This window comes from Mastigoproctus giganteus, chromosome 2 (genome assembly GCF_048544385.1).
Source record: "Mastigoproctus giganteus isolate SK-2022 chromosome 2, ASM4854438v1, whole genome shotgun sequence".
Taxonomy (NCBI): Eukaryota; Metazoa; Arthropoda; class Arachnida; order Uropygi; family Thelyphonidae; genus Mastigoproctus; species Mastigoproctus giganteus.
Genome location: NC_143576.1, coordinates 195,763,168 through 195,789,135, shown reverse-complemented (window position 1 = coordinate 195,789,135; position 25,968 = coordinate 195,763,168). Strand labels below are relative to the sequence as shown.

General features: G+C 36.6%; 1 protein-coding gene across 1 annotated transcript in view; it reads left to right on the top strand.

Moving 5' to 3' along the window:
* Nucleotides 1-25,747, top strand: part of RpL14 (ribosomal protein L14) — a 64,939-nt gene extending 39,192 nt beyond the window's left edge. Inside the window, exons 2-5 of the mRNA XM_090368888.1 lie at nt 2,815-2,916; nt 14,834-15,028; nt 22,105-22,158; nt 25,550-25,747. Of these exons, the coding sequence (XP_090225014.1) occupies nt 2,815-2,916; nt 14,834-15,028; nt 22,105-22,158; nt 25,550-25,654 (456 nt within the window). The 3' untranslated portion in view covers nt 25,655-25,747. The remainder of the gene's footprint in view (nt 1-2,814; nt 2,917-14,833; nt 15,029-22,104; nt 22,159-25,549) is intronic.
* The last annotated feature ends 221 nt before the right edge of the window (nt 25,748-25,968 follow it).

Below are 25,968 nucleotides of genomic sequence, written 5' to 3'. Positions count from 1 at the left end.
TTCCTTCTAAAACCCAGTCTTGTCTTATATCTCGCAAAAATGATTCTTCTGCTCCTATGCTTATCTTTAGTGACACTCCGATTTCTAGGCAAGTTGATATCTCTTTTGGGGATTACCCTGACTTCTAATCTCTCAAGCACATTACAAATATTGCTTCCTCTGCATCTAAAAAACTTGGTTTTTTGTTTCGCTCTTGGCATTACTTTTCTTCCAAACAGCTGTTCAGTCTGTACAAATCGTAGATCTGCTCTACCATGGAATATTGTTCCCACGTCCGGGGTGGTGCCCCCAAAACCTCTCTCAGACTTCTAGATTCCATTCAGAAAAGGGCAGTTAGGTTAATTAATGACTCATCTCTAACAGAGTCTCTCCACTCTGTCTCATAGACGTACTGTTTTTGCTGCATACCTTTTCTACAGATACTACCATGGGCACTGTTCTTCTATAATTCCCACTCTCTTTCAAAAAGTCCGAACCAGTGCAGCTACCAGCCAACATCCATTTACTGTCCAACTTCAAACTCACAGAACCAACTTTTCATCTTCCTCCTTTATTTATTCAACTGCTGTTTATAGAAGTTCAAGTCTAATGTCAACGAATATTGAATATTGTCTTTCATCTTCTCAACCATCAACCCATGCACGGTACTAAGTACTATAGGTTCTAATGCCTCTCTTGTTTGGGGTTTTTATTAAAAAAAAAAAAAAAAAAAAGTGCGTGCCTCTAAACATTAAGGATAAGGTGGAGTACTAAAACGTCTGGGCAAAAGTGCATCACTCAAGTTTTTGTTTGAGTATGGTATTGGCTCGTCTACCATCTGTGATTTGATGAAACAGAAAGAAAAACTTAAAATTTTATAGTGATAGTGATTTACCCGAGTTAATAGAATTCAGGAAGACATTGTACCAGATAAAGAATGTAAAAATAGACAGTGTTAATGGAATGGATCCGACAACGCTGGAGTGAAAAATACCCTCAGTCATTCTATTATCAAAACTTTTCCATAAGCAGTTAGGCCTAACAACACCCTGTGAGTATACATCAGGCTGGTATGCCCTCAGTCATTCTATTATCAAAACTATTAAGAAATATAATGGTCTTTGTACCTTAGCAGTGTGGGGTGAAAAAAAGCATCTGCTGATTGTGATGCTGCCGAGGCATGTTTGGCCGATTTTGCAAATTTAATTAATGATAACAAGTTTACTGCAGAGCAGGTGTATATTGTTGACGAAACTTCTTTATGTTGGAGGTATATTTCTAGAAAAAAACTGTTGTTGCACCATAGGAATCAGCACCCAGTGGATTAGAACCTATAGTTCTTAGTACCGTGCATGGGTTGGTGGTTGAGAAGATGAAAGACGATATTCGTTGACATTAGACTTGAACTTCTTAAAGACTCAAAAGAAAGGATAACTGTTTTAGGTTGTGCAAATGCTGTGGGGTCACATAAAATTAAACTACTTGTTATTGGTGAGAGCTAAAATCCAAGAGCTTTCAAAGGAGTGTGTGTCTTTCCAGTTATTTTCATGGCAAACAAACGAGCATGGATTACCAAATCAATCTTTCTTGATTGGTTTGAAAACCATTTTGTACCAGAGGCTAAAGCACATTGTACATCTGCAGAGCTTCCCAGTGACAGCAAGATAATGTTAATTCTTGATAATCATGTGATAAAACATGATTGGCATAATTTGTGGAAAGAATCAGTCTTCGATGATGATCGTGAACAAGAACATGGTTTAATTGGAGGGAAGAAAATTATCGGTGACTTGATGAATTTTGCTAAAGGTTTGTCCTGTCCTGAGGCCCAGCTGTTGGATTATGATGTAGTGGAAGAGTGCCTCCATATTGATGATGATGCTCCATTTACCCTCCGAGTGACAGACAGTGAAATCTGTGACATGGTAATGAATGAAAATGAAGATAACGAGAGTGGTGATGATGATGATGATACTGTTGGAGCAAAAATCGGTATTGAAAGAATGATAAGCCTTAAGGAAGAACTGATTCGTGGAATCAGTTCTTCCTTATTATTAAATCACATAATGTCTCTTTATAAAATTCAAGAATTGCTTATAAAAGAAAGACCAAAATATCCAAAGCAACTTAGTTTAAAGGATATATTTCAGGAACTGGCTTCCAAGGTAAACTCTACAGGCTTATGTACAGTATCTTCTCCTGAATCCCAGCCTTCAACTTCTGGTGTGTCTATCTCCCATAAACTACAAAACTGTCAAGGTATTTCTTCTGATGATGCCATGTAATTGATATGAATCAACTCAGCTCAAAAATTTTCATTTTATTTTCTTGCATTTCTTGTGTTTTTTGTGCATTTTAGGCCTGGCTACCCAAATTCTGGAAAAAAAAACCCTATCCGACTACCCTCCGTTTACTGGGTAGCTGGATGAATGGTCCTACACCTGTATAGTGAAACTTAACAATGCAAGTGTCAATATGCAAATAAATTTAGAGATTGAAAGATTTATTTCTTATAAAAAATCATTTGATTCAGTAGAATCCATGTTACCACATCTCCTTTCAAACTTCTGAGTGATGGATCCATAGCATTAAACTTCCATCTGTTAAGTTCAACTCTGTAGTTAAACTTACGTGGAGTCTTTAACTACAACAGTTAAAAGCTGTAATTGTTAAAACTGTAGCTGTGTCATAGTATAAACAGAAATGTGACAACTTGTTTTGTTGATATTGGTATTTTTATGTAAATCTGTTTGGAATATATAAAAGTATTTTTATTTCTTTTGAAAAATTCAATTAATCCAGTTATAATTTTATTCTTAAAATTGCTCTTTTCAGCAAGACAGACACTTCATTCAGATAGGTCGTGTTGCCTATCTTGCATTTGGTCGTGATGCTGGAAAGTTGTGCACAATTGTTGATATAATTGATCAAAACAGAGTAAGTAGAAGCGTTTTATTTTGAAAAATTTTAATCTTTAATCTTAATAATGAAATTCTCATTAACTCTTAATTATTTGTTTTCAGACATTACAGCAAGTTTGGGTTGGCTGTTTATCTTTTGGAGTTGCATAGTTAATGCATTCCTGGAAATTGCAGACCCTTTTGATTGTCACTGGAATTACGTTTGCTGTCCTTCAACACCATGTGTGAAAGGCTTGAGTTTGAATCCTATCTCAACAGATGGAATTTATTGACTTTCTTAGTCAAGTGTTGCATGGTTTTTCTCTCAGTAAATATGAAAAACATGGAATGTGTGAAGATATTATATTCCAAAAAAATATATATTATATGCCTGCCTCTGATTTTGTTACTGGGTCCAAACCAGGTGGAAATTAAATTGGTAATCTATAATCATGGTGGATTGTACATTTTGACACTCAGACTTGCCTTGATTACTTGTATGTGTGAAACCATCTCACACTTCTGTCTGTAACAATGTTTTCCTTAATCCACTGTAGAAAATGTATTTTTCTGGTGTAATCTAACATTGCTTTGTTAGATTATGCCAGAGGAACTAACAATGGCTATTTGAGAAGTTGCACAGCACAGTGTTTGTAAAACTGGAAGGTGGAATGTAGTGTACTGTCATCAGCAAACTATGGACAGGATTTACAACCAGCTTGGAGTGTTATTAATGTACAGGAGGAAGAAAAGAGTGGGGTGAATAACAGCACCTTGGAAATCTACAGTTCGTTGAAAATTTACAAACTCTTGTCTCCCATCACGTGTAATTGTTCAGAGAGGAAATTGCCTCCCCACTTTCATTGAGGTGGACAATAAGAACCTTTATATTAAACACACAGGAACCTTAAAAGTTATAAGAAGTGCGACAATTTTGAGTTTGCCAAACTGTGATGTGTGATTTGTTCACAGATGAATAAAGTAAATAAACCAAGATATCACCATGAATCCCTATTGCACTTACCCCAACCTTCATTAGTGAAGGTTGGGGTAAGTGCAATAGGAATAATTAAAAAGTAAATAGTAGACATTGAAATTGGAACTGAGAGCCACACATACAGAACTCAAATGAAAACCACTTATCAAAAATTCATTGAATTTTACTGCTTTTCTAGTTAAAATAAGTTTCTGTATAAATGAAACTGCAAAAAAAAAAATCAAACTTATTTTAATGGTACCGGATCATGTGTATGTGTGTGTGTTTAAATGCCAATTTGCATGTCCTGCAGTCCAGAAATTCCAGAATAACCTACAGGGGGGGGACTCAATTGTAGAGGGTTTTAGAAATTCCTTCAGTCATCAATGAGAATTGTCTGAGACATTACTAAATGAATGGCAATTGGCAGTGTATCATGCCGATCAACCATCTTGAAACTGTGATGTGAAACTTGATGCTCTCATCTGTCAGCTGCTTACAAATAATAACAGTGATTTATAAATTGACAGTAGTTTAATAATCAGCATTGGGATTGGGTAGTCCATTTAACAAGATTCAAGACAATGTGTGCTTACACCCAAGCTAAAAAGTTGAAGAAATTCTGTGGAATTCAGATCCAGAAATCGCGGAAACTGACTGTGTTGCATCATTCAATATTTACTGCAGTACACTGGTGTTCAAAGAAAGTGCATCATCTAGGAATTTCACATTTCTAACCCTTTTTCATGGTGTGTTACATTAATGACTAGCATCACAAATAGAAATATAAACAAAACATATTTATTAATAGTTAAGGCAAAGCTAAGTGCCTACTTACACTTTTCACTCGATGACAAGGAACAGAGTTGTCCTGAAAGATGCAGTTACTTGGCAGGTTGAAATGGTCTCTAACAGTTGTCAGCAATTTGCCTTCCAATATAGCCAGGTATTCGTTGGCATTTGTGGAACCTTTTATAAACAGGTGACATACTCCATGATACGAAATGCACCCCCATATCATTTGGCTGGTAGGGAATTTCACTGTAGACACCATACAGTCTGGATAGTATTCTTCGCCACTTCTGTGGTGAATCATTTATCTCCCGTCAGAGCCATGCAGGTTGAATTTCTTCTCATCTGAGAAAATAACTAACTTCCACTGCTCGGGGGTGGGGTCCATTTGACATGCTCCTTACACCAAATTAATCAGGCCTTCTTCATTTTTTTGTGCGAGGAGAGATGTCTTGTGATTGTTATTGCACTTGCTACCACTCCTGTATGTTCTTTCCATTCTCTTTTCAGCTCAGACAAAGAAGCTTTACAGTTTTTAAGGCATAAACGCTTCAAAGTGTGGTCCTGTTTTTGGCGTAGACTCGTTTGCATCTGGTTCCTCTTCTATCAGCATAACCAGTATTCTTGAGTTTGGAGAGAAATCTACTCACTGTTGACTGATTACAAGACACTATAAGCAATATGACTGGAAGAACATCCTTCCTCACATAAAGCAACAATAGCACTCTTTCTTTTTGATGTCAACTGCATGTTACTCACTATCCTGACACGGGCAAGGAATGACTGCAACTCTTGCAGAGCATGCTTATATAGCTGATGCAATATTACGTCATCACCTATGCGTGTCAATCTTATATGATTCAATCTGTAAGAAATATTGCTATATACTTACGTTATTTGGACGACAATTACAATTTTAAGGGGTGATGCACTCTCTTTGAACACCAGTGTATATAATGATTGATGGTTGCCTTGTGTCACTGTCATTCATATTAACAATCATATTTTGAAATCCACTTGGCAGTGACTGCATAAGCTCAACCTAATTACCAGTCAGCTTTGCAGTGTGTGTGACCAAATCGATCTTTTAATCACTGGCAAATAGCCAGTTCTGGTTAATCTTAGGACTTTCATGTCCTAAAGTTAACCTGAGTTTATGCTTGTGTTATTGATCCACTCACTGATAGGTTTGGCTACTGACAATCAGTGGAGAAGGGCCTCTTCATCATAAGGATATATGACATGTAAAATCTTGCTCTTTGCAACATCTTTAGATTTGGCCAATTGGCCAAAAACTGCTTTTAATTATTGGTTATCTGCAGCTAGGCAGAATTCTGTATACTTTTGCCTTGTCAGCTTTTTTTCTGGCTTCACATTTTTTCGATTATTTCTGCTGTTTTTGCCCATCTTAAAACTAAAACATTTATGAGATTGCATTACATTGAAGATTATTGAAAAATGGATGTTATTGGATCTAGTTATGTAATTCAGCTGTTCGGTTTGGTTTGCTTTACTCTTGTTTATTTTTTATGCTTACTGATTGTCCTGATATGGACATAAATGTGGCATCAGAATTTTTTTTTTATACTGTCTGTAATAAAAAATGCCGTTTAATAAATACATATCATTCTCCTATGATAATGGCCTTTTCTGTGTGCTGGAAAAAGGTTAACATTTCAAATTTCTTCAAAACTGTTTTGCTGTTTATATAATTGGCATTTTCAGTATTTTGTTAATGATGATATCTTTAGTATGTTTTAAGCTATAGGGCAGAGATAGGGTGACTAGATTTTCAGGGATGAAAACCGAGACAATGAATTCTGATGGGAAAAAAATCCAGGACACCTGGGACTCATCTGTGAAAGATGTAATTTTTACTGCCGTTGCTTTTCTAGGAAAACAAGTGTATTGTGATTCTTCTGTTGTTTCGCTGTCCAGTCACAATGTTCTCTGCACCGCTGCAAGTGAATTTTTCTCTGGAACAAGTGGCTTCTGAATAGGTACAGTTTAAATAGGGCGATTCCAGGCTTGATTGAATTCAGATGTTATTTGCTACACAATGGATATCCTATTTTTTCTGTATAATCCTCCTTAAGAGTATGATGGCTTTGCTCTTGAAGTATTGTTTTTCAGCCACATTTATGCCTTTGAAGTGTGGAAGAACCACTTGCTTTCCAGTCGTTAAAAACCTTTGAGATTGATGCTTTGGAGAAACCAGTTGCCTTTCATTTCTTGAATCATGCACCCGTGATAAGACCTTTTTTAATTCTGATAGATCACGCATTTTCTCCGTTCTTGCTTTGGATTACTGCAGTCAAATGACCTGTGTGTTCTTTTATATTCAGTGAGGCAACACATCGTCAGTTTTCGAGGCAACACATCGTCAGTTTTCTTTGCATCAATTTGCATTTCTTCTGACTTGGCCAGTGTATATAAGAAAACATTTTAACTATAGGAACCCAGAAATAATACAAGCTAATCCTATTCATGACTATTAGTTGTGTTCTTCACTAGATTCCATTTTGTTTAGAAGATTTTTTGTTTTATGACAAAGTTAAAATTTTCAAACAAATTAATTTGTAATCGGTTGCTACTTGCAAATTCATTTCTAGTGTAGTGACACATTCAGTGTTGCTGTACTACCCAACATATGTTCAAAGAAAATATTCCCACATTGGCATCCGCAAAATACTTCTGCGAGCCCAACGCTTCTTCCTCCTGGCCACCTCCAGGGCTTGCCGGACCATCTCTACCGCTGCCCTAAGTGTCATCTGTGGGAAACGTCCAGTAATATACGATGTGATTGACACCTTCCTGCAATACCAAAGAAAACAGCCCATTCCCAAGAGCATAGCACAATACAGCATAGATGCTACCCTACCAACTAAAGAAGATAACAACCGGCTCAGACAATTGTACTTAGCTGACTGGCAAAGGGACTGGACCGATTCTCCCCTTGCCAGAATAACATTTACATACTTGCCAGAAGTTATAGAAATCAATAAAACAAGCAAGCCCTGGATCAACCCGGGACTCTATACAATGTTTCTACTAACAGGACATGGCAGCATAAATGCCAAGCTCTTCACTTTCAACCTGTTTGAATCCCCCAACTGTGCTTGCGGGGAGCTTGAGACGGTGTCCCATATCATCTTTGACTGCAATTACTATGTGGACCTTAGAACACAACTCCAAATTGTAACAAACGTATACAACCCCAATGACCTGCCAATGCTACTCGACAGCCCTGAGTCCTTCTCAGCGCTGGCCACCTTCGCGGAAAAGGTATTCTCCCGTAGAAAGAGAATACAAGCCACAGGAAACTAGGAACACAAGAATAAACACTGCTACAGACTGTATTGGAATCAATGTAAATCAACGAAATCAACGTATTAATTGAGTGCGCTTCAACTCCAGGTCAGGATTGGGCCCTGCGGGAATTGGGCGCACTCCAAACCATGTTACTTCAGTAATTCCAAAAAATTTAAGGTTGTGGTCGTTCCAGGACAGGATTGGGCCCTGCGGGAACTGGGCACACTCCAAACCATGTAGAGCCAATGTTGAATTTAAAATACTATGGGTGTGTCCCGTGATCTAGGTCAGGATTGGGCCCTGCGGATCCGGGTGCACAACTATATAGATTGAAGCTGAGTTAACACAAAATGTGTTATTGATAACTGATTCTAAACAAGATAGTAGAACCTGGCTGCCTCCTCGCGGCTAGGGACGGGAGTGGGGGTTGAGGCTCTACTTGCCTTCAGCCCCCTGCTGCTAAATGCCAGATGCCAGCCACAACAACATATACAACACTCCACACACACACTAAAATGAACATCAAAGATCTAAGTGCCATCAGCATTAAGAATCCTAAACTAAATTAGTCTAATACGCCATACTACTCTATCTCGCGCCTTCCAAACTTCCAAAACTTAAACTAGCGATAAACTTAATTCTTCCCTAGTGCATTCATGTCACCCTATACTAAACTAACGCTAAACTTAAACTCCTCGCACGCGCGGGTGTAAATAGTAATCCCAAAGCAAAACGCGGCTAAACCTAAATTAAACTCAAAATAATAGTCACTTCAAAATTCAAGTCGTTCTCCTTAGATGAATCATTACAATTCTGCTGGCAATAACTACCGCTTAATAGACGGCGGACATAGGGGGAACCCTGGAAACTGCCAGTAACCTACATAAATACACACATACACCTGGATGATGGAAATGTATATATAATTGTATATAAACCTATATAAGTTTTGTATATATATGAAATGAATGTATGTAAATTGTGTGTATTAATAAATGATTGATTGGCATGGTGGTTAAGTTATTGACATAGCTTAGCTTCAGATCTTCTGAGTAGGGGAAAGGCCTGCATTTGAATTTGTTCTCAACAGGAGAAACTTTTATCAATTTTTTTCATGTGGCATAGTTGGTCTTGAGCAAGAGTTGCATGACTATCTACAGGAAACTTGAGTTTTGCATCCAGCAAACAATATACAGGGTGATTCACTACCAATGCGACAAACTTGCAGGAGGTGTAGGGGGCACAAAGATGAATTGGAATCACATAGCATAGCAGGGTCCGAAATGCCTTCGTCATGCGGGAGGTTGTGTGAACAAAGAAGCAGAGAAAAAGAACAGAAACAGCAGCTCGTTAGTGTAACAGAAATCATTTTAATGACAAGTTTTACATTGGCAAAAAGCCATGCTACAGAAGGTGTTTGAAAGTTCGACCAGAAGCAGTCACACAGGCTTCACAGCGGCGCCGCATGGAATCCCTAACGTTCTGGAAGATTCCTGGCGTGTCTCGAATCTCCCCGGCAGCTACAGAGATGCGAGCGACGAGGTCTTCAACTGAATCAGTGGGGGGGGGGGGTCTTGTACATTTGACCCCAGCAGAAGAAGTCCATGCATGATAGGTCCGGCGATCTAGCAGGCCAATGAACCGGCCACCACGAGCTATCCAATGCTGTCCAAATGTAACGTTTAGGTGTTGGCAGACGTCATTGGTGTGATGTGGGGGAGCGCCATCATGCTGGAAACACATTGAGCGGCGCAATGACTGAGGAACATGTGCTTCTTCAATAAGTTCGGGCAGGACTTGCTGTAGAAAGATCAAGTATGCCCTACCGTCCAGACGAGGGGGCAGAAGGTACGGTCCAGTGAGGTGGTCTCCAACAATGCCGGCCCAAACATTGACAGAGAAACGGCGTTGAGTTGCACATGTCCGCATACCATGGGGGTTCTCCAAAGCCCACAAATGGGCGTTATGTTGATTGAAGGTTCCCTCTCTTGTGAAACTTGCCTCATCTGTGAACAATACGGATGCAGCAAATGTGCTGTCTGCCGCACTCTGTTGAAGAAACCAAGTAGCAAAGGTCCTCCGGAGTGGATAATCCGCAGGCTCCAATGATTGGACGCGTTGCAGATGGTATGAACTCATTTGGTTTGTTGACAGTATCCTCCAGTGGATTGGGAAATACCCAATCGTTGGCCTATTGCTCGAGTACTCTTACTCGGATTGCCTTCTGCAAGACATAGGACATTCTCCTCATTGTGTGGCATCCTTGTCGTTCGCTCTTGATTCATGGTACCTCTCGTGAAACAACCAGTCTCACGTAACCTTCTGTGCACACATGCGAAAATCGTATGATGAGGAGCATGCCTGTGCTGGAAACATTCCTAGTACAAGCTCAGAGCGGCACGCCCATTACAGTCTGCAGCTCCATACACGAGGTGCATGTCGGCCAGTTCAACGTTTGAATACTCGTCCATCCTACTGCCTCGGGAACCGGTTCGCAAATGCTGACTTCCAGCGGGATCGCTGTTCACGTGACCTCCCGTTCAATGTCCTCTACCGCATGACGAAGGCATTTCGGACCCTGCAATGCTATGCGATTCCGATTCGTCTTTGTGCCCCCTACACCTCCTGCAAGTTTGTCGCACTGGTAGTGAATCATCCTGTATATAAAAAGAAAATTTGTAACCACAGCACAGGAAGTGGGTACCTGGACGGTGCTAGTATCGACATCGTTTGCATTCTCCTAGTCTGCCAGTGTGCATGTGTTGTGAGCTGTGCATTAAAGTGTCATAATTTCATGTGTTTATTAATGTGTTGTTGTTTTAAATAAATTGTGCAACCATGTCTTCCAAGCATAGTGTGAATCTGTGCCTGCACATGTTAAAAAAGCCGCACATCTCTAATGATTAAAGTGAAAATAGGCGTTATTAGTTGTATGAAATCTGGTGAGCAGCATTCGAAAGTGTGCAAGACCTTAAATTTAGCACGTTCTACTGTTATGACCATTTTCAGAAGAGGTCCCCATGGACTGGAGATGTGCAAATGTGTCCCCAATTCACTAAGGGAGATCAAAGGGTGACAGGTAATTACAGACATGTTAATTTAACTTCTGTTCCAGGGAAAATAATGGGGTCACTGGTTAAGGAAGTGATGCGGGATCTATACAAGACTGCAGTTATAGATCAGACACAACATGGGTTTGTTAAGGAGAAGGCTTGTCACCGACCAATTTGATTGGATACTATGATGTGGTCACAATGGAACTGGATGCAAAGAATAATTTTGATATCATATACTTGGATTTTAGGAAAGCTTGTGGCATATGGAAGACTTCTGTACAACTTGGAGAGTATGGCATTAAGGGCGAGTTGCTACACTGGATAAAGGGATGGTTGGGTGGAAGGAAACAGAGTGGTTGTCAGTGGACACTGCTCTTTGTGGACTAATGTTATTAGCGGAGTCCCCCAGGGTTCGGTGTTGGGTCCATTGTTGTTTTCTGTATTTATCAATGATATTGGTGAAGGTATATTATTAGAGTTAATGTCTTAAGTTTGCAGATGATATGAAGGTTGGCAGGATTGTTAATGACAGTAAAGGTAGTATGCTCCTGCAACAGGATCTGGAAAAGTTGAGCAGATGGGCTGAGAGGTGGCAACTGATGTTTAACATTGACAGATGTAAAGTACTGCATATGGGTAGCAGTAACCCCAGAGTAGCGTACCAACTGGGTGGTACTACACTCGGTGGTGAGTATGAAAAGGACTTGGGGGTAATTGTGCAGTCAGATATGGAGTTTTCTGAGCAGTGCAAAAAAAAGGCTGCAAGAGTAGCTCATGGTGTCTTGTCAATTATATACAGAAATTTTGCTAGCAGGGATAAGGGGGTGATTATCCCCTTGTGTTAAGGCAATGGTTAGGCCACATCTTGATTACTGTATATAGGTCTGGAGGCCTCATTTTAGGAAAGATGTAGAGCTGCTGGAATGAGTACAGAGAAGGGCAACGAGATTGGTGAACAAAAGCTTGATGCTACCAAGGAAGGCTTAAGTTCTGCGAATTGCAGCTTCTTCAAACTAGGAACCTGCAAGGTGATCTAATTGAGGTGTATAAGGCCTTGAATGGGTTGAGCATGCTCAGTACTAATGGGATTCTTCCTCTTGCTCCGATTACTCACCTGAAGAGGCATAAATTCAAATAGAGGAAAGACAGTTGTAGAATAGATGTGCGGAAATTCGCTTTTAGGCAGAACTAGACAAACATTTGATGGGTGAAATGGGAAGGGGTTTTTTTTTTTGGCTGATGCTATATAAGCTTGCTTTCCTGCATCATATGCCTCTACTAATGCTAATCATTCTTAAAAGTGTACTGATATATTATGTAAGTAGTTATTTCTTTATATGTATGCATTAATAAATTAATCATTTTAAAATATTAGAAAATTTATCCATTCCCATTTATTCTGATTTTATTTCCCATCTTTTACTGTATTTCTGAAAGTTGATTTAGTGTTTTTCGTTGTAGAAAAAGTCATATTGCTGTTTAACAAATTTTTTCAAGCGAATGATTAATTTTGTTATATGGATGTCCAACTATATTTGCTTTATTAAGTTTAACATCATACATTTATCAAACATGTCAAATCAGGACACTCCTAGAAAATTGGGATGTCTGAAGGGATTTGAAACATATTCATTATACCTCTAATTTTCTATAAATCTGAACTTGTACCCACAACATGGTGTTTCAGAAATGTGTGTGAAAAATTCTCAGATCCAAACTAAGAAAAAATCGCACAAAAATTATAAAAAAAGATAATCAAATGTGTACCAGTACTCTGTTTCTCCCTAAGTTGTCACTAAAGAAAGGCCTATCTTGACAATTCACACCTGTTTTAAGTAATACTCTGGTATACAAAAAATGAGAAAAGGTTCAGCAATATTAATATTATTTCAACACTGTATAAATTTGAATCTGTTCAGTCTTATGGTAGAACTGCCACAATAAACAGTGGACATGATTTTCCTATTAATTCTTCATTTTTTTTTTATCCATCTTTATAATTATTGCTCCCATGATTGGTCTTTGGCTTTGACCTTTGGACTATGTAGTAACATTGCTACTTTAGCACTGTTAATAACCAAATTCTTATTTAGTTTGCTCAAAACCACCCATTATTTTTTTATTTCATAATTAAAAATAATAACTTAATATTTTTGTTATATAGGCAAAAAATAAAAACAAAAGAGTCATATGTTGTTGGTGGCAGCAGGGTGTATTAATACATTATGCCAATTGTTGTGTGAGGAGATGGTGTCTTTATCTAGGTTGAAACAGTATAGTAAAACATATATTAAGTACTTGTCTACTTATCCTTATGTATTTTTTTATCATCAGAAAGCACTAGCCATTTTTAAAAAAAATTCAAATGTTCATATTGCTCCATACCTGTTCAGAACCAGACATGAATTTTATAATTTACAATGGCAAAAAGATTTGTTCCCAAATTTCATTAAAGTCAGAGAAATAGAAGATTCATGTTCTCACTCACTCGCTATAAAATTTATAGTTATTCATTAAATGTAAATGGAATTATGTTTCAGATGCTTGGACATTACTCATAGCGACTAGTCAGATTGATGCCAGATTTTCTCTTACATTTCATTGGTCCCTGGGAAGCTTCACATCCAGTTGTAATTCATAGCCCTCCCACACCATGCTTTCATTTGTGTGCTACATTAACTTGATGGGAAAGTCGGTACATTTTTGTTAGTTCTGATTCCATGAAGGAACTTGCAATCCCCCCCCCCCCCAATTGCTGTAAATTTGAAACCGCAGTGGCAGTCTTTTTGTCAATGGGATCAACCCATTTTTCCTGTGTTTCCCCATCAAAAGAAAATGTAAAATAACTTCTACACAAATTTCACTTCTTGAGTATACTGTAAAAGTTTTTAACCCCTAAGGTCAGCTTATCTAACCTACCATATGATAATTAAACTGTACTAAACTTATCACCACCTGCAGAATGGTTGTGGTTCCTTTTCTCCTTCCATACTCAAAGGGAGCCCATTCAGCTGCATTTGGATATGGGAATGGTGATTTATTTGATTTCAGTCTTGATATGCTTTTGATTATATCATCTAATTGTGTCACTTTTCTAGTTGCAGAAAGGATTTTTTACTTTAACACCACAACATTCTTAGCTGTGGTGTTACAGCTGAATCAGTAACTTGAACACAACTCTGTTATGAATGAGAATAGTTATTTACAATGTAGCCAAAATGCCTTGACATGTGTGCAGATATGAAATCATGGGGTAATCAGAAAAGTTCATTTCAACTCTGTGCTAATAATGTAATATAAAATGCCCTTAATTTTAGTTGCTCACTCTCTTTACAAAATTGAAATTTAAATTGTTTTTAGAGAACTGAGTTTGATTGTTGCATTAAGTGGGCTTGTTTTAAACTGTATAATACTCAAAACATGATGAACCTTTTAATTGATAGGAATGGCCGTCAGAGCGATATTTGATGAAACCTAAAAATCTGATTTGAGTTTTGTCATAAGCTTTAGCTAAAATTTAATGGCTAAAGCAACGGTACTATAAGTCCTTGCTAAATATAGTACAGCAGTGTCATATTGTGTTTATAGCATTTTAAATGTATATATAAAGGATAGGCCAAAAAAATATGGTTGCTGTTAAATTTATTAGAATAAATCGAAACTTATTCTATCTAACACTTAAAAAAAGGGGGGTGGGTTCATATTCTTTATGTACAAGTCTTTGCTTTCGGTTTTTTGTATGTAATTCAATTTAAATATATTTTTAGCCCAGATTGTATGCCCTCTGAAAATTGTGCTATTTTATTTCAATTCTACAGGCACTTGTTGAGGGACCTTGTACAGGAGTACTTAGACAGCCAGTGCAGTTTAAGAGGCTTCGTCTTACAAAATTCAAATTAAAATTCCCTCATGGAACTTCAGCCAGAGTGATACGTGGTGCTTGGGAAAAGGAAGGAATCACAGAAAAATGGGCAGAAACATCAACTGCTAAAAAGATGGCTGCTAGAAAATTGGTATGTAGCTAATTTCTTACAGATTGTTTTGAAATATTTGATGGCAGTTAATCAGTGTATGCTGGTGATTGTTTTGTGATGGTCTTGTTGTAGACTTTTGGTTAATACATCTTTTCCATGAAAGTACCTTGAAACCTATATTTTTCATAGGCCACTACATTATATTGGGATGAGGGTACATTTTGAGTTAAAAAATGCTTTAAGTCTGTATAATACAGTACAGGTGACCCCCGCTTAACGCTGATCATTCGTTCCGGAAAAACAGAGCGCTAAGTGAGCGCCACTTTCCCATAAGGTAACATATGTATTTGTGAGCTGCGGTCGGTGCCATAGGATATTTCCTAATCAACAATAAACGGTAATGAAAAGATGCACAAATGTCGGTCAAAATATTTAATATTCAAATATTTGCACATATAAAATATTCTGCATTACATACGTATAATTATGTGGTAACTACTTGCGTATCAAAAGTAAACTTAAAATTCCAATTAAAATAATGAATTTAATTGATTTAATTTAATGGATGAATTTAATCATGGAAAATGTGTGGATTTTGAGTTGCACTTTGGCCCTCTTCCAAATAAACTAAAAGGGGTATTAATTTTAAATGGCCCGCAGCGTTACCACCCAACAATAAAGTCAACTAATCCTTCGCCGCTTTGAAATTTGGCATATTTTTTGTTCTTTCAATATGAAACTTCTTTTAGGCATTCGTTTCCACAAAAGTCCCGCTTCATCTATGTTAAAAACTTGTTGAGAAATATAACACATAATACCCCTCTTCACTAATTTTAACAAGTTCTTTTTTGAAAGTTTCGGCTCCTTGATCTGCACTAGCGGCTTCTCCCTGGGTTTTAAATATATTCTACCAGCCCTTACCAGTTTTAAATGGTTCCACATTTTTTTTTTTTTTTTTTTTTTTTATGCGAGTTTTCTTCAGATCATCATATTGGCTAATCTCTTTCTCTCTCTCTCTCTCTCTTTTTTTTTTTTAAATATTTAACTTAACTGACTTCTGCATTGGAATATTATCTTCAATAAAATTAGTCTTTCCATTTCAATCCTAATAGCCGTCCTAGTTTCTTGCAGTGGAACAGCTATCTTTGCCGCTGATAAAATTAATTTTTTATAATTGTTCTTACAGTTAAACTTGCAAGTCCTAAATTATGGCACACATCCGCTTGTCGTTGACCGGAATCGATTCGCTTCAAAGCGTCTAATTTAATTTTCAAATTCAGTCTTTTTCTTACATTTATAGTCTTCGTACTGCGCCCAGACGTTGTTGCTTTTTCATTCCTGTCGGTCATTATTAGCTCTTCGAAAATATAACTGCGTTGGTTGAATTAATTATGATAGTGTTCAAGCAAACTTTCCGTTACGCACGATGTCTAATACTGTACTGAGTGATGACTAGACTTCGGATAAATGCATATAACCCAAATATTACAAGCAATATATTCAATCATTTTTTAAAATGTTGATCTCGGAACTACGTAACAAGTGACTGTACTGCAATTAAATTAGCGTGCGAGAAAATTTCACTGAGCGTGGGAAAATTCCTCAAGTCGGCGTGGGAAACGTTTTAATGCTGTTTTGCTGTTCATTTTCAAGCTATCGACTCCATCAAATGAAACGATTTCGTTAAATTTGTCAAAAATGTAATCTGTAAAAGAGCGTTATAGTGATCTGTGACAGCATTATAGTCAGATACGGGTCATAATATAAGAACAGCGTTATAGCGAATCAGCGTAAAGCAAACCGCGTTATAACGGGGGCCTGCTGTATATAACTATGATTGGATCTAAATCCATGTTTTATGGCAAAGGCAGAAAAACGATGCTAAGTGTTACTAAAGCCATCGATCTGTCAAATTATAAAGTTATCACCACAAATTCCCCTCTGTTATACTACTAATAAGTAATGCTTCTCTAAAAAAAAAAAAAAAAAATTAATAATAAAATAAAATAAAGTATAATGTGGTGAACCCTCCCTTTTCCAGATGGTACTTATTCCTTAAGTGTCTTATGGTACTCATTGGGAGGCTAGGTACCACATTGGTACACAAGCATCTGACAACTCATTAGATGGGAGAGGCTGAGAAGTGTGAATGGGAAATTTTCAAATTATGAGCTAATAAATGCTCTAAACCTGTCTGTATGTGGTACTGTATAGCTGTTGGTAGTATTGACATGTTTTATAGTACAAGCAGGGAAAAAAGGCACTGATCTCTTAAATTTTGATTTTGTTTTTTATAAATTTGCTATTGGTACCTTTCAGCATCTCTCATTGTAAATTAAACTGTCACAGGGTTGTCGGATGCTGTAATGCTGGAGTGCCAATAAGCATGGAAATTGCCATTGAAGGAAATCATGTTACTATACTCTGGAGTGCCAATAAGCATGGAAATTGCCATTGAAGGAAATCATGTTACTATACTTTTATCCTGACAAACAAATATAAATCATTGAGTAAAACTCTTGTTGGTCAGTTTCTGAAGTTCTCTATTGTTTAGCAGCTCACCAGTGAACTCAATATGTACATTGGTTTGTTAGGATTAAAATTAGCGGGCAGAATTAATAAGTACAATTGTACTTCTTTTTAGAGAAGTGTTACTTATGAGTAGTGCAGTTTTGAAAAATCAGTGCCTCGATTACTCTCTCTCTATTCAGTAAAATGTGAATGATAAGTTCTATCATATATGCTACAAAGTAATAAATAATATATACCATATTTTTCAGACCATAAGATGCAGGTTTTGTTATCTGAAATTCATGCATGTTGTGATCTGAAGACTAGGCTCATAGTTTTTTTTTTTTTTTTTTTAACCAGATTGATGGCATCAAAGATGATACACTCTTTGAAATGAAATTTCAGATAAGTGGTAGTAGTGAGTTTGTGGGTTTTTACAAGTAAGAAATTGTGAATTTATGTTCAAATATATGGCAGAGTTGGGTAACTTGAAAAAATGGAATGAAAATGACTTAGCTAAAAACAAATTTGCTATAGTGAAGCAGCCACTACCTTACAAAGTTGGAGTGCATCACTGTTCATTTGTAATGAGTGCTATTATTCAGGTGAAGGTTTCAGGGATTATTGCCCCTTCATTGGTAGGCAAGTAGACACTAGGTACAAGATCTGACAACCCACTGATGATATTAAGTTTCCACAAATAGGAAGATACCAAACAAAAGGTATTCCCCATGTTGTGAAAACTGAAAAAAGCAGGTTATAAATTTGTTTTTTGGGTTTGAGCCACATAACTGGCAGCTAACACTGCAGGTTGAAAACAGCACTTTCTCTTTCATGGGCAGGTGCTTTTTAGCATTAGTAAAGGCACATGATGCAAGAAAGCAAGCTTATGTAGCATCGGCCAAAAAAAAAAAAAAAAAAAAAAAACCTTCTCATTTCACCCATCCACTCACTCCAAATGTTTGTCTAGTTCTGCCTTGATTCTATTTAAGCTGTCAAGTTCTACAACGACAGATGGTGGGTGGTTGATCCAGCAACCAACCACCCACTAGCTAAAGGCAAACTTCCATACATCTATCCTACAACTGTCTTTGGACCAGAAATGAACAGGCACCTTTCATCACAACATCTGGATTGCCTGCTCATCCTGTAAATTGTTAGAATGTTTCTTGTGTCAATTATCGTATTAGTAGTTGTTGATAACTGGCACAAGGTAATCGGTCTCACTTTTGCTAAACCTGAAGAATGGTAATTTTTGTTTCATGGTATTTGGAAGAAAATGACCAGGATGCAGTGTAGCTCCAAAGGAATAGGCCCATATTAGGCCATCTTAATTCAGGTGGAAACCCCTGATGCCTTTCTCCAACATGAGAAAGCACAGTTTAGAGATTTGGTATCTTAAATGATATTCATGGCATCAATCTTAGAGCTAATTTCCTTATTTTCATCAAAAACATTTTATCTAGTGTTATTCCAAGTATTTTTCGTTGGCTTCATTTCTCCCTTTGCTATTTTGTCAAGAAGAAGGGTTCCACAAGGATCAGGTTTGATTCTTTCATTCTTTAATCAGTGGATGGCAACTGTAATGAGCTACTGATTTTCAAATACCAGTAAGTGGCTAATAGTGTCAGGTTCTCTTTTCAGAAGACATTTGCATACTCTTTTGTTGCAAGCAAAAGCTTCATCCTGAGGCTTGGACAAAATGTCATTCCAATAGTACCAAAGAGACAAAATTCCTGGAGCTCATCTTTATCAAGAAACTGACATTTTCCTAGCACGTATGTCATTTGTGAGTTTAAGTGCACAAGAGTTGTAAACTCTTAGCTCCTCCATATGAGTATATGAGTCTGCTGGAAATTTCAAGCATCACCTGTAAAAAGTCTATGTTGAAGCCAGTGAACCAACTTGGTCACTTTAGTAGAAACAGTTATGCCTATGAAGTGAAATTCCTTCCAGGCTTCCTCGTGTTGAAATCTTTTTTTAAGTCATAATGAGAAAAATCTCATAACACCTGTCAGTTCTGTCCAAGAGCTATATCGAGACCTGTGCATCATTGAAGACAAGGTTGTATAGTCACCAGAGCAATTCCTTCCTACCCTGTGCTCCAAAATGCAACTTCTCCCTAAAGCTGGCCATGTGTGTTCAAGAAAGAGTGTCAAGTTGATTTTATAATTAAATGCTAGTTGAAACTCACGCGATGACATAGGTAGCCTTGTGTGCTTGGTCAAGAATTCCCATGCTTTACGTAGAAATTCTCCCTCAACTACCATATGGAGGTGTGGGTAGTGAGAGTAATTACTAAGGTGAGGGAGCACCCACTGAACAGAAAACAAATAAGATCTAAGTGTGAGTATCAGCTGCTGCTGCTTGAACCAAACTTCTGCCGTGAAAACTTTTAACAGTAGTGCTCACACACGCTATGCCTTGCAACTCTCTCTCTCTCTCTCTCTCTCTCTCTCTCTCTCTCTCTCTCTCTCTCTCTCTCTCTCTCTCTCTCTCTCTCTCTCTCTCTCTCTCTGTGTGTGTGTGTGTGTGTGTGTGTGTGTGTGTGTGTGTGTGTGTGTGTGTGTGTGTGTGTGTGTGTGTGTGTCTTCTTGGGTTATAATGCTGCAGAATTCGGGTATGATATCCACTTCTGCTGCAATTGCTGTCAAATCAGCCACATCCCTGAATAACCCTTGTCTGTTTGTTTCCTGTACAGACTACTGATAAATAATAATGAAAATGTATTCCCAATGGTAAGGTTTATGAAATGGACAGGCCCAGAACAAACTATAGCAGATTAAGCCTGTAGCCAAGTCATGTGTGGGAATCAAAGAAAGAAAGATGTTCTTGCTTGACTCCATATAGGACATAGTCATCTTGCGCATTCTTTTGTTGCTGAGGGCTGATTACTCCTGTATTGTGTACAGTCTCCAAGTGCTGTGGTACCATTCTAATCATTAGTTACGTTTTTAGCAAATTCCCAAACTTCACTGGTTCTGTAATTTATCTTTTATTGATTTCAACCACACTGACAGAGTCCGAGTGTCTGACATTCAAATTTTTAGTTGTTACCAGTGTATATAAAACAAATTTTTTATTTATTTGTTTATAATGTTTGTAAATAGAGAAATTTTGTTTGTTCATTTTTCTGTTTATCTCTTCCTATGTCTGAATAGCTATATCGACTTCTAATCCAATTCTACTATTAGATTTGGTCAGTCAAACCAACAGGCTTTGGTGAGCAAACACCTTATAAAAGCTAATAAGTGATAAATATTTCTTTTTAGCAATCATTTCAGAAATGATGCTTTAGCACCATTTGTACATAATCTATGTAATGTCCACAGCTTATACTTATTAGCTCTAAATTTATTCAGAAGGCAACCTTCTGTAATATGAAGAAAAAGTGAATAAAAAAATTATCTTTCAGAGAGAGAGAGAATGAAGGAGAACAAGGAATGGGGAAACAAGCACTACAAAAGAAAAAATCATACAAGCCAGTTAACTTCATAAACTAAATTTGTTGAAGTTTAAAAATTGGCTTAACTAACTTCAAAAATTAATTGATTAGCTAGCTGCACGAACCACAAAGTGATAACAGGAAAATTTACAAATTGGTGTGTGTGTGTGTGTGTAACTTAGGTTCAAAATAATGGGACAGTGCAGTGTTCCCAACCTGCTAACATTGAGTAAGGACAAACCTTTCAATAAGAACTAAATAAGTTTAATTTTAAATAATAAATCAGGTTCTCTCTTTTAACAATTACACAATTAATAATACACATGGAAAACTTAAATCTTTAATTTGGAATTAATTTGGCAAAAATTAAGACTATTATAAAATTGTCCACATAACAATGAGTATGCCCAGGCCTCTGTTGTTACAAGTTGAACCAAAATTGGAATAGAATAATTGAAGTGCACAAAAACAGGACAGAAGAAATTAGTTCTTGCACTTCGAATTCAATTTCCACTAATGGAATTCACTAATTATGCAGGGGTGTGCAGTGGTTGGCTCTGTGGAAACAGATATCGCAACACTGAGGTTGAAGATTTCTAGACAATTCTTATATAAAGGGCACATTTTATGAATTAACTTGAGAGAGAGAGAGATTGTGTGTGTGTGTGTGTGTGTGTGTGTGTGTGTGTGTGTGTGTGTGTGTGTGTGTGTGTGTGTGTGTGTGTGTGTGTGTGTGTGTAAGCCCAAGGGTTGAAGAACCCTGGCTCAGATCACATTTGATGACTTATCATGCCCTGAAATATTATCTCGCAGTTATGTTTGGTAGTTTAATATAGGTATTCTGAGTGAAATTGAAAATTGTTTGTATTATGTTGGATTCTACATTTCAACTTACCCACCCCAGTGGGATAAGTTGTATTAAGTTTGTCATTTATTTTTGATTTAATTTCATGTTCTTTTAAATTGAGTTCATAACTAGTAAGTGAGTGTTACAAATACCTCTAATGTAAGTCATTGCCAGAAACTTTGAGAAGTCATATTTGCCAAATCGTGTGAGAATGAGTTTTAGTAAAGTATTAGGAATACCTTCATTTTACAGAATATTGTACGAAATAAAAAAAGTTAGTGAAATAATTTTTTTTTTTCTTTTCTTCTTCAGAGATCCAAAATGAATGATTTTGATCGCTTTAAAGTGTACAAGGTGAAACAAGCAGTAAGTTTCCTAATTTATTGATGCTTTATTTGTAGCCATCATTTAATTTTTAATAATTAATATTATTAATCCATCTAGTAGCATCAGAATTAGTGAATTGTGATCAAATGCTAAGACAATACATTACTAGAAGGAAATACTGTGGAATCCATAGCTCCATTTTTTAGCAGACACTTGCTCACTGTTAGTGGCACAAGTTGACGACTTCGTAACCCTCATTGCAGAAGTTTATTTACATATTTTTTGCCCCTTTAAATTGAGGGGGAAATAACACATAAACCCATCTCATTAAAAATTACACTGAACCTCAACAAGATCTAATGGAATTCAGTTTAAAAATCTATGTACTAGTCATATGTGACTGGAGAAAGCATTTTCCCATATGATGGAGATATCTAAAAAGCCTCCCCATTGGCCAGGAGAGAGTAATGATGCTATTAATACTTGTTATAATACAATATTTGTCATTGAAATTATTCCAGCTAGAGTGTATGGACAAATTTGTATACATAACTGTTAATATATGGGTGTAAATGATTAACATATTTGTTACTGCCTTGAAGTATGAATCTGAAGTGGCTAGTAAGAGTCTATCTAAGAGTGTGTAATGCCTTTAACATGTAAGGTTAACATAGAAGGACTATAAGATGGTTCCTCTCATTCTGATGCTACTAGAGCCCTGGCAGCATGTCTGAATGGCTTGTATTCATTGTTGCCAAAAGAATGCCGTTCTGCTTCACAACCCACGTGGAATGGTGACTTGCTGTGTTGACCATCCATCTTTTGACAACACAGTGATCTGAATCTGTCAGCTGTACATTACCTTGCATGTTAAGGGTATTGTACCCTCTTAGATAGTCATTTTCTCTGTTTTATTTGTGTGATACCATGTTTTTACAGCAACTTTATTTTGCTATGTTAGGGCCATAAAAGACATCAGATGTCTCCCACATACACACATTATCAATAAGGGCAATATCACATCAACTGTGCCTAGGTTTTGGTTTGTGACTTTCAACATATGGGAGTACTGTATATACCTAAACATTGTTTACATTTTACTGTGTTTTGTAATAGAATGTAACAATGTAAACTTAAAAGAAAGAGCAGAAATGATTGAAAAAGCAATCAGTGGTTCTTAATGTAAATTTTACAGTACCATACCACTATGTAAGACACAAAGGACTGTAAAAAGGGGATTAGCATGTGCAGCAGATATTTCTTAAGCATGAATTTTCAAGATAAAAATTAGCAGTCGAGTTATCTGCTAGAATGTGCTAATAAAGAGCTCTAGGATCATTGGGCTAAGTGTATTGCCCCAGAAGGATACTATTTTGAAGGGGAGTTACAAATTTTGTACACTGTAAGCGGTACTTACTGTCAATTTGTTTTAGCAGTCTGGATACTTTTTTTTTGAACAGACCTCTTATTACAAATGGGAATAGTGTGTAATTTTTTGGTTTCCTCCCTGCACCTCCACAGATGAACCATTGTGCATTCCATGTATTGGATTCCACATTTTATTTCAATATTTTCACAATAGATATCAGTAAAAATCAAAGGATTGCAATAAAATTATATAGATATAAAAATATAGTACATAAGGTAGTAATACAGTAGTGTGAGAATAAAGAATATACAATTAAAAGTGTTATAAAAATTAAAAGATTTCAACTTTTTTAAAAATATATTCTAATTAAGAATTGTGGTGCACACTAGGCACCCACCTTGTTACTTATCTGCTAGCTATGTTTTTTGGTGATTTCTGTACCTCTTGAGAAAATTCTCTGACTTGGAACCAAAGTTTCAGTTATGCAAAATCTGCATTGGATTACTTGGAAAGCCTGGGATAAACAATCTTTTTGTTTACCTTGTGGAAATAAAGTAGATTTTTATGCCTTCAAGGCTTATTAAATACAGCTCTGCCTCAACAATTCTTGATTTTCTTATAAAGTGTCCATGGTAGAATCAGATTTCTGTTAAATTGAGTTGAATTTGCTTGTAGATAGTTGTATCTGGTCATTTTGTAACTGAAACACTGATATATCAGCTATTGACATTGACACAAAGACTGGCTGTGCTCAGTGACCTGGGTCACTTACTAGCCATTGCCAATAGAATGCTCCTATTTCATTGTGTGACTGAAACTCAAATTTATAACAAAAATTGATCTTTTACTCTGATGGGGGAGAAAAAACGTTTTAAGTTATAGATTGATCTATCTTATGTTAACAGATTGATTACTCTTTCAGTTTTTGCTATTGAGGTTTTTTTCCGTTGAATCCACTGGAGATAGTTGCATCTATGGGAGTTGTTTGGTCTGTTGACATTTTATTTGTTTAGACATTCATATAAACAAATAACATTTCTTATTGCATTATATGAAAAGAATTGCAAATACAGAATCGTGATCTTAAAATCTAGATTGGAGAATGTCTATCTATGAAACTTCTCAAGATTAATTGAAAGTCTTGGAAAATGGGTTAAAGATTTCATTAAATTTATTAAACAAAAAAATGTCAGCAAGATATGAAATGATGAATGTATTAATGAAAGCGAACAGGCTTGGGCACCAAAAAATACAAAGATGGCCAAAAGGATAAACTAATTTAAAAATAAAGTTCATTGAGGAGCATCTTGGCAACTGAAGGAATTTCTAATGATACCTGCAAGATAAATGTCGAACAGGAATCTATATAGTCAGTTACAAGTACCATATCTTACGTACACAAAACCAATATAAGTTTATTGTGTGCAAAACTGGGAAAGTTATTTAATGTGCAAGTGGAAATATGCAAGAAGTCACAGAATTAATGAGTATCAGAGTGAAAGCTAGAGTTAAAGAAAACACTTCAAGGCAAGGGGCATTCAGTTTATTTTGATTTCTTGGACTGGTTCTGTTGAGAAGACAGCGAACACTTGAATTTTCCTCCAACTGCTCCCCATGATTTAGTTTTACACTGCCTGAACCTCTCTTCAAAGATGGATATTAAATTACATATGTACAGCAAAATCATAAAGAACTAAATTAAATGAAAATGCAAAATAGGTGTAGGTGAAGCCAAGGTATTTATAACAGTGGGTTAAATGGACACTGATTTGAGATGCTGGGTTTTAGCTCATGGTCATCTTTAGGAGCAAAATTCATGAATAGACTTTGCTTCTCATTTGCTTTAACATGGTATGGGAAAACTTTCCTGGATTTGTGTCCATTAATGCTATGGCAAGGTTGGTGGATGCATTTAATCCAGGGTCTCGACCTCACAGAAATGAGTGCTTGTGTTCATGAGGTAATTGTAGTATTTTCAATGGTAGCTGATATTAAATTCTTATTTAGCTATATTTTTATTTGAGTTTTGGTGCCTCGACATAAGTTTAACTCTATTTTCAGATGAATCGTGAAATTAAGCAGCAGTTTCTGAGGTTAAAGGGTAAAGCCAAGAAGATTCAGTCGAAACCAAAACCTAAGAAAATAAAGGCACAGGGGAAAAAATAGGTTTTGGGAACTAAAATGTTTCTGATGCGTGGAGAGTTTTAAAGATTTTCTACGTGTTCATTAAAAAAATCATTAAAATACTCTCAGCTTTGAGTGATTTGTTTTCTTTAATACTGTGCATTAAAAAAAGCATTTATTTTGTATTTATTAAATGACTGAAATAACAAAGTTACATTTAATGACAAAAAAAAAAACATCTCTGTTGTAAAAGGCTTTATTTCAAAAGTGAATAAAATGCAGGTATAAGAGTTTAAGGAATATGAAGTGAACCCTCCCATAATGCACTCAAACAATAAACAGAACATTGCTAATGA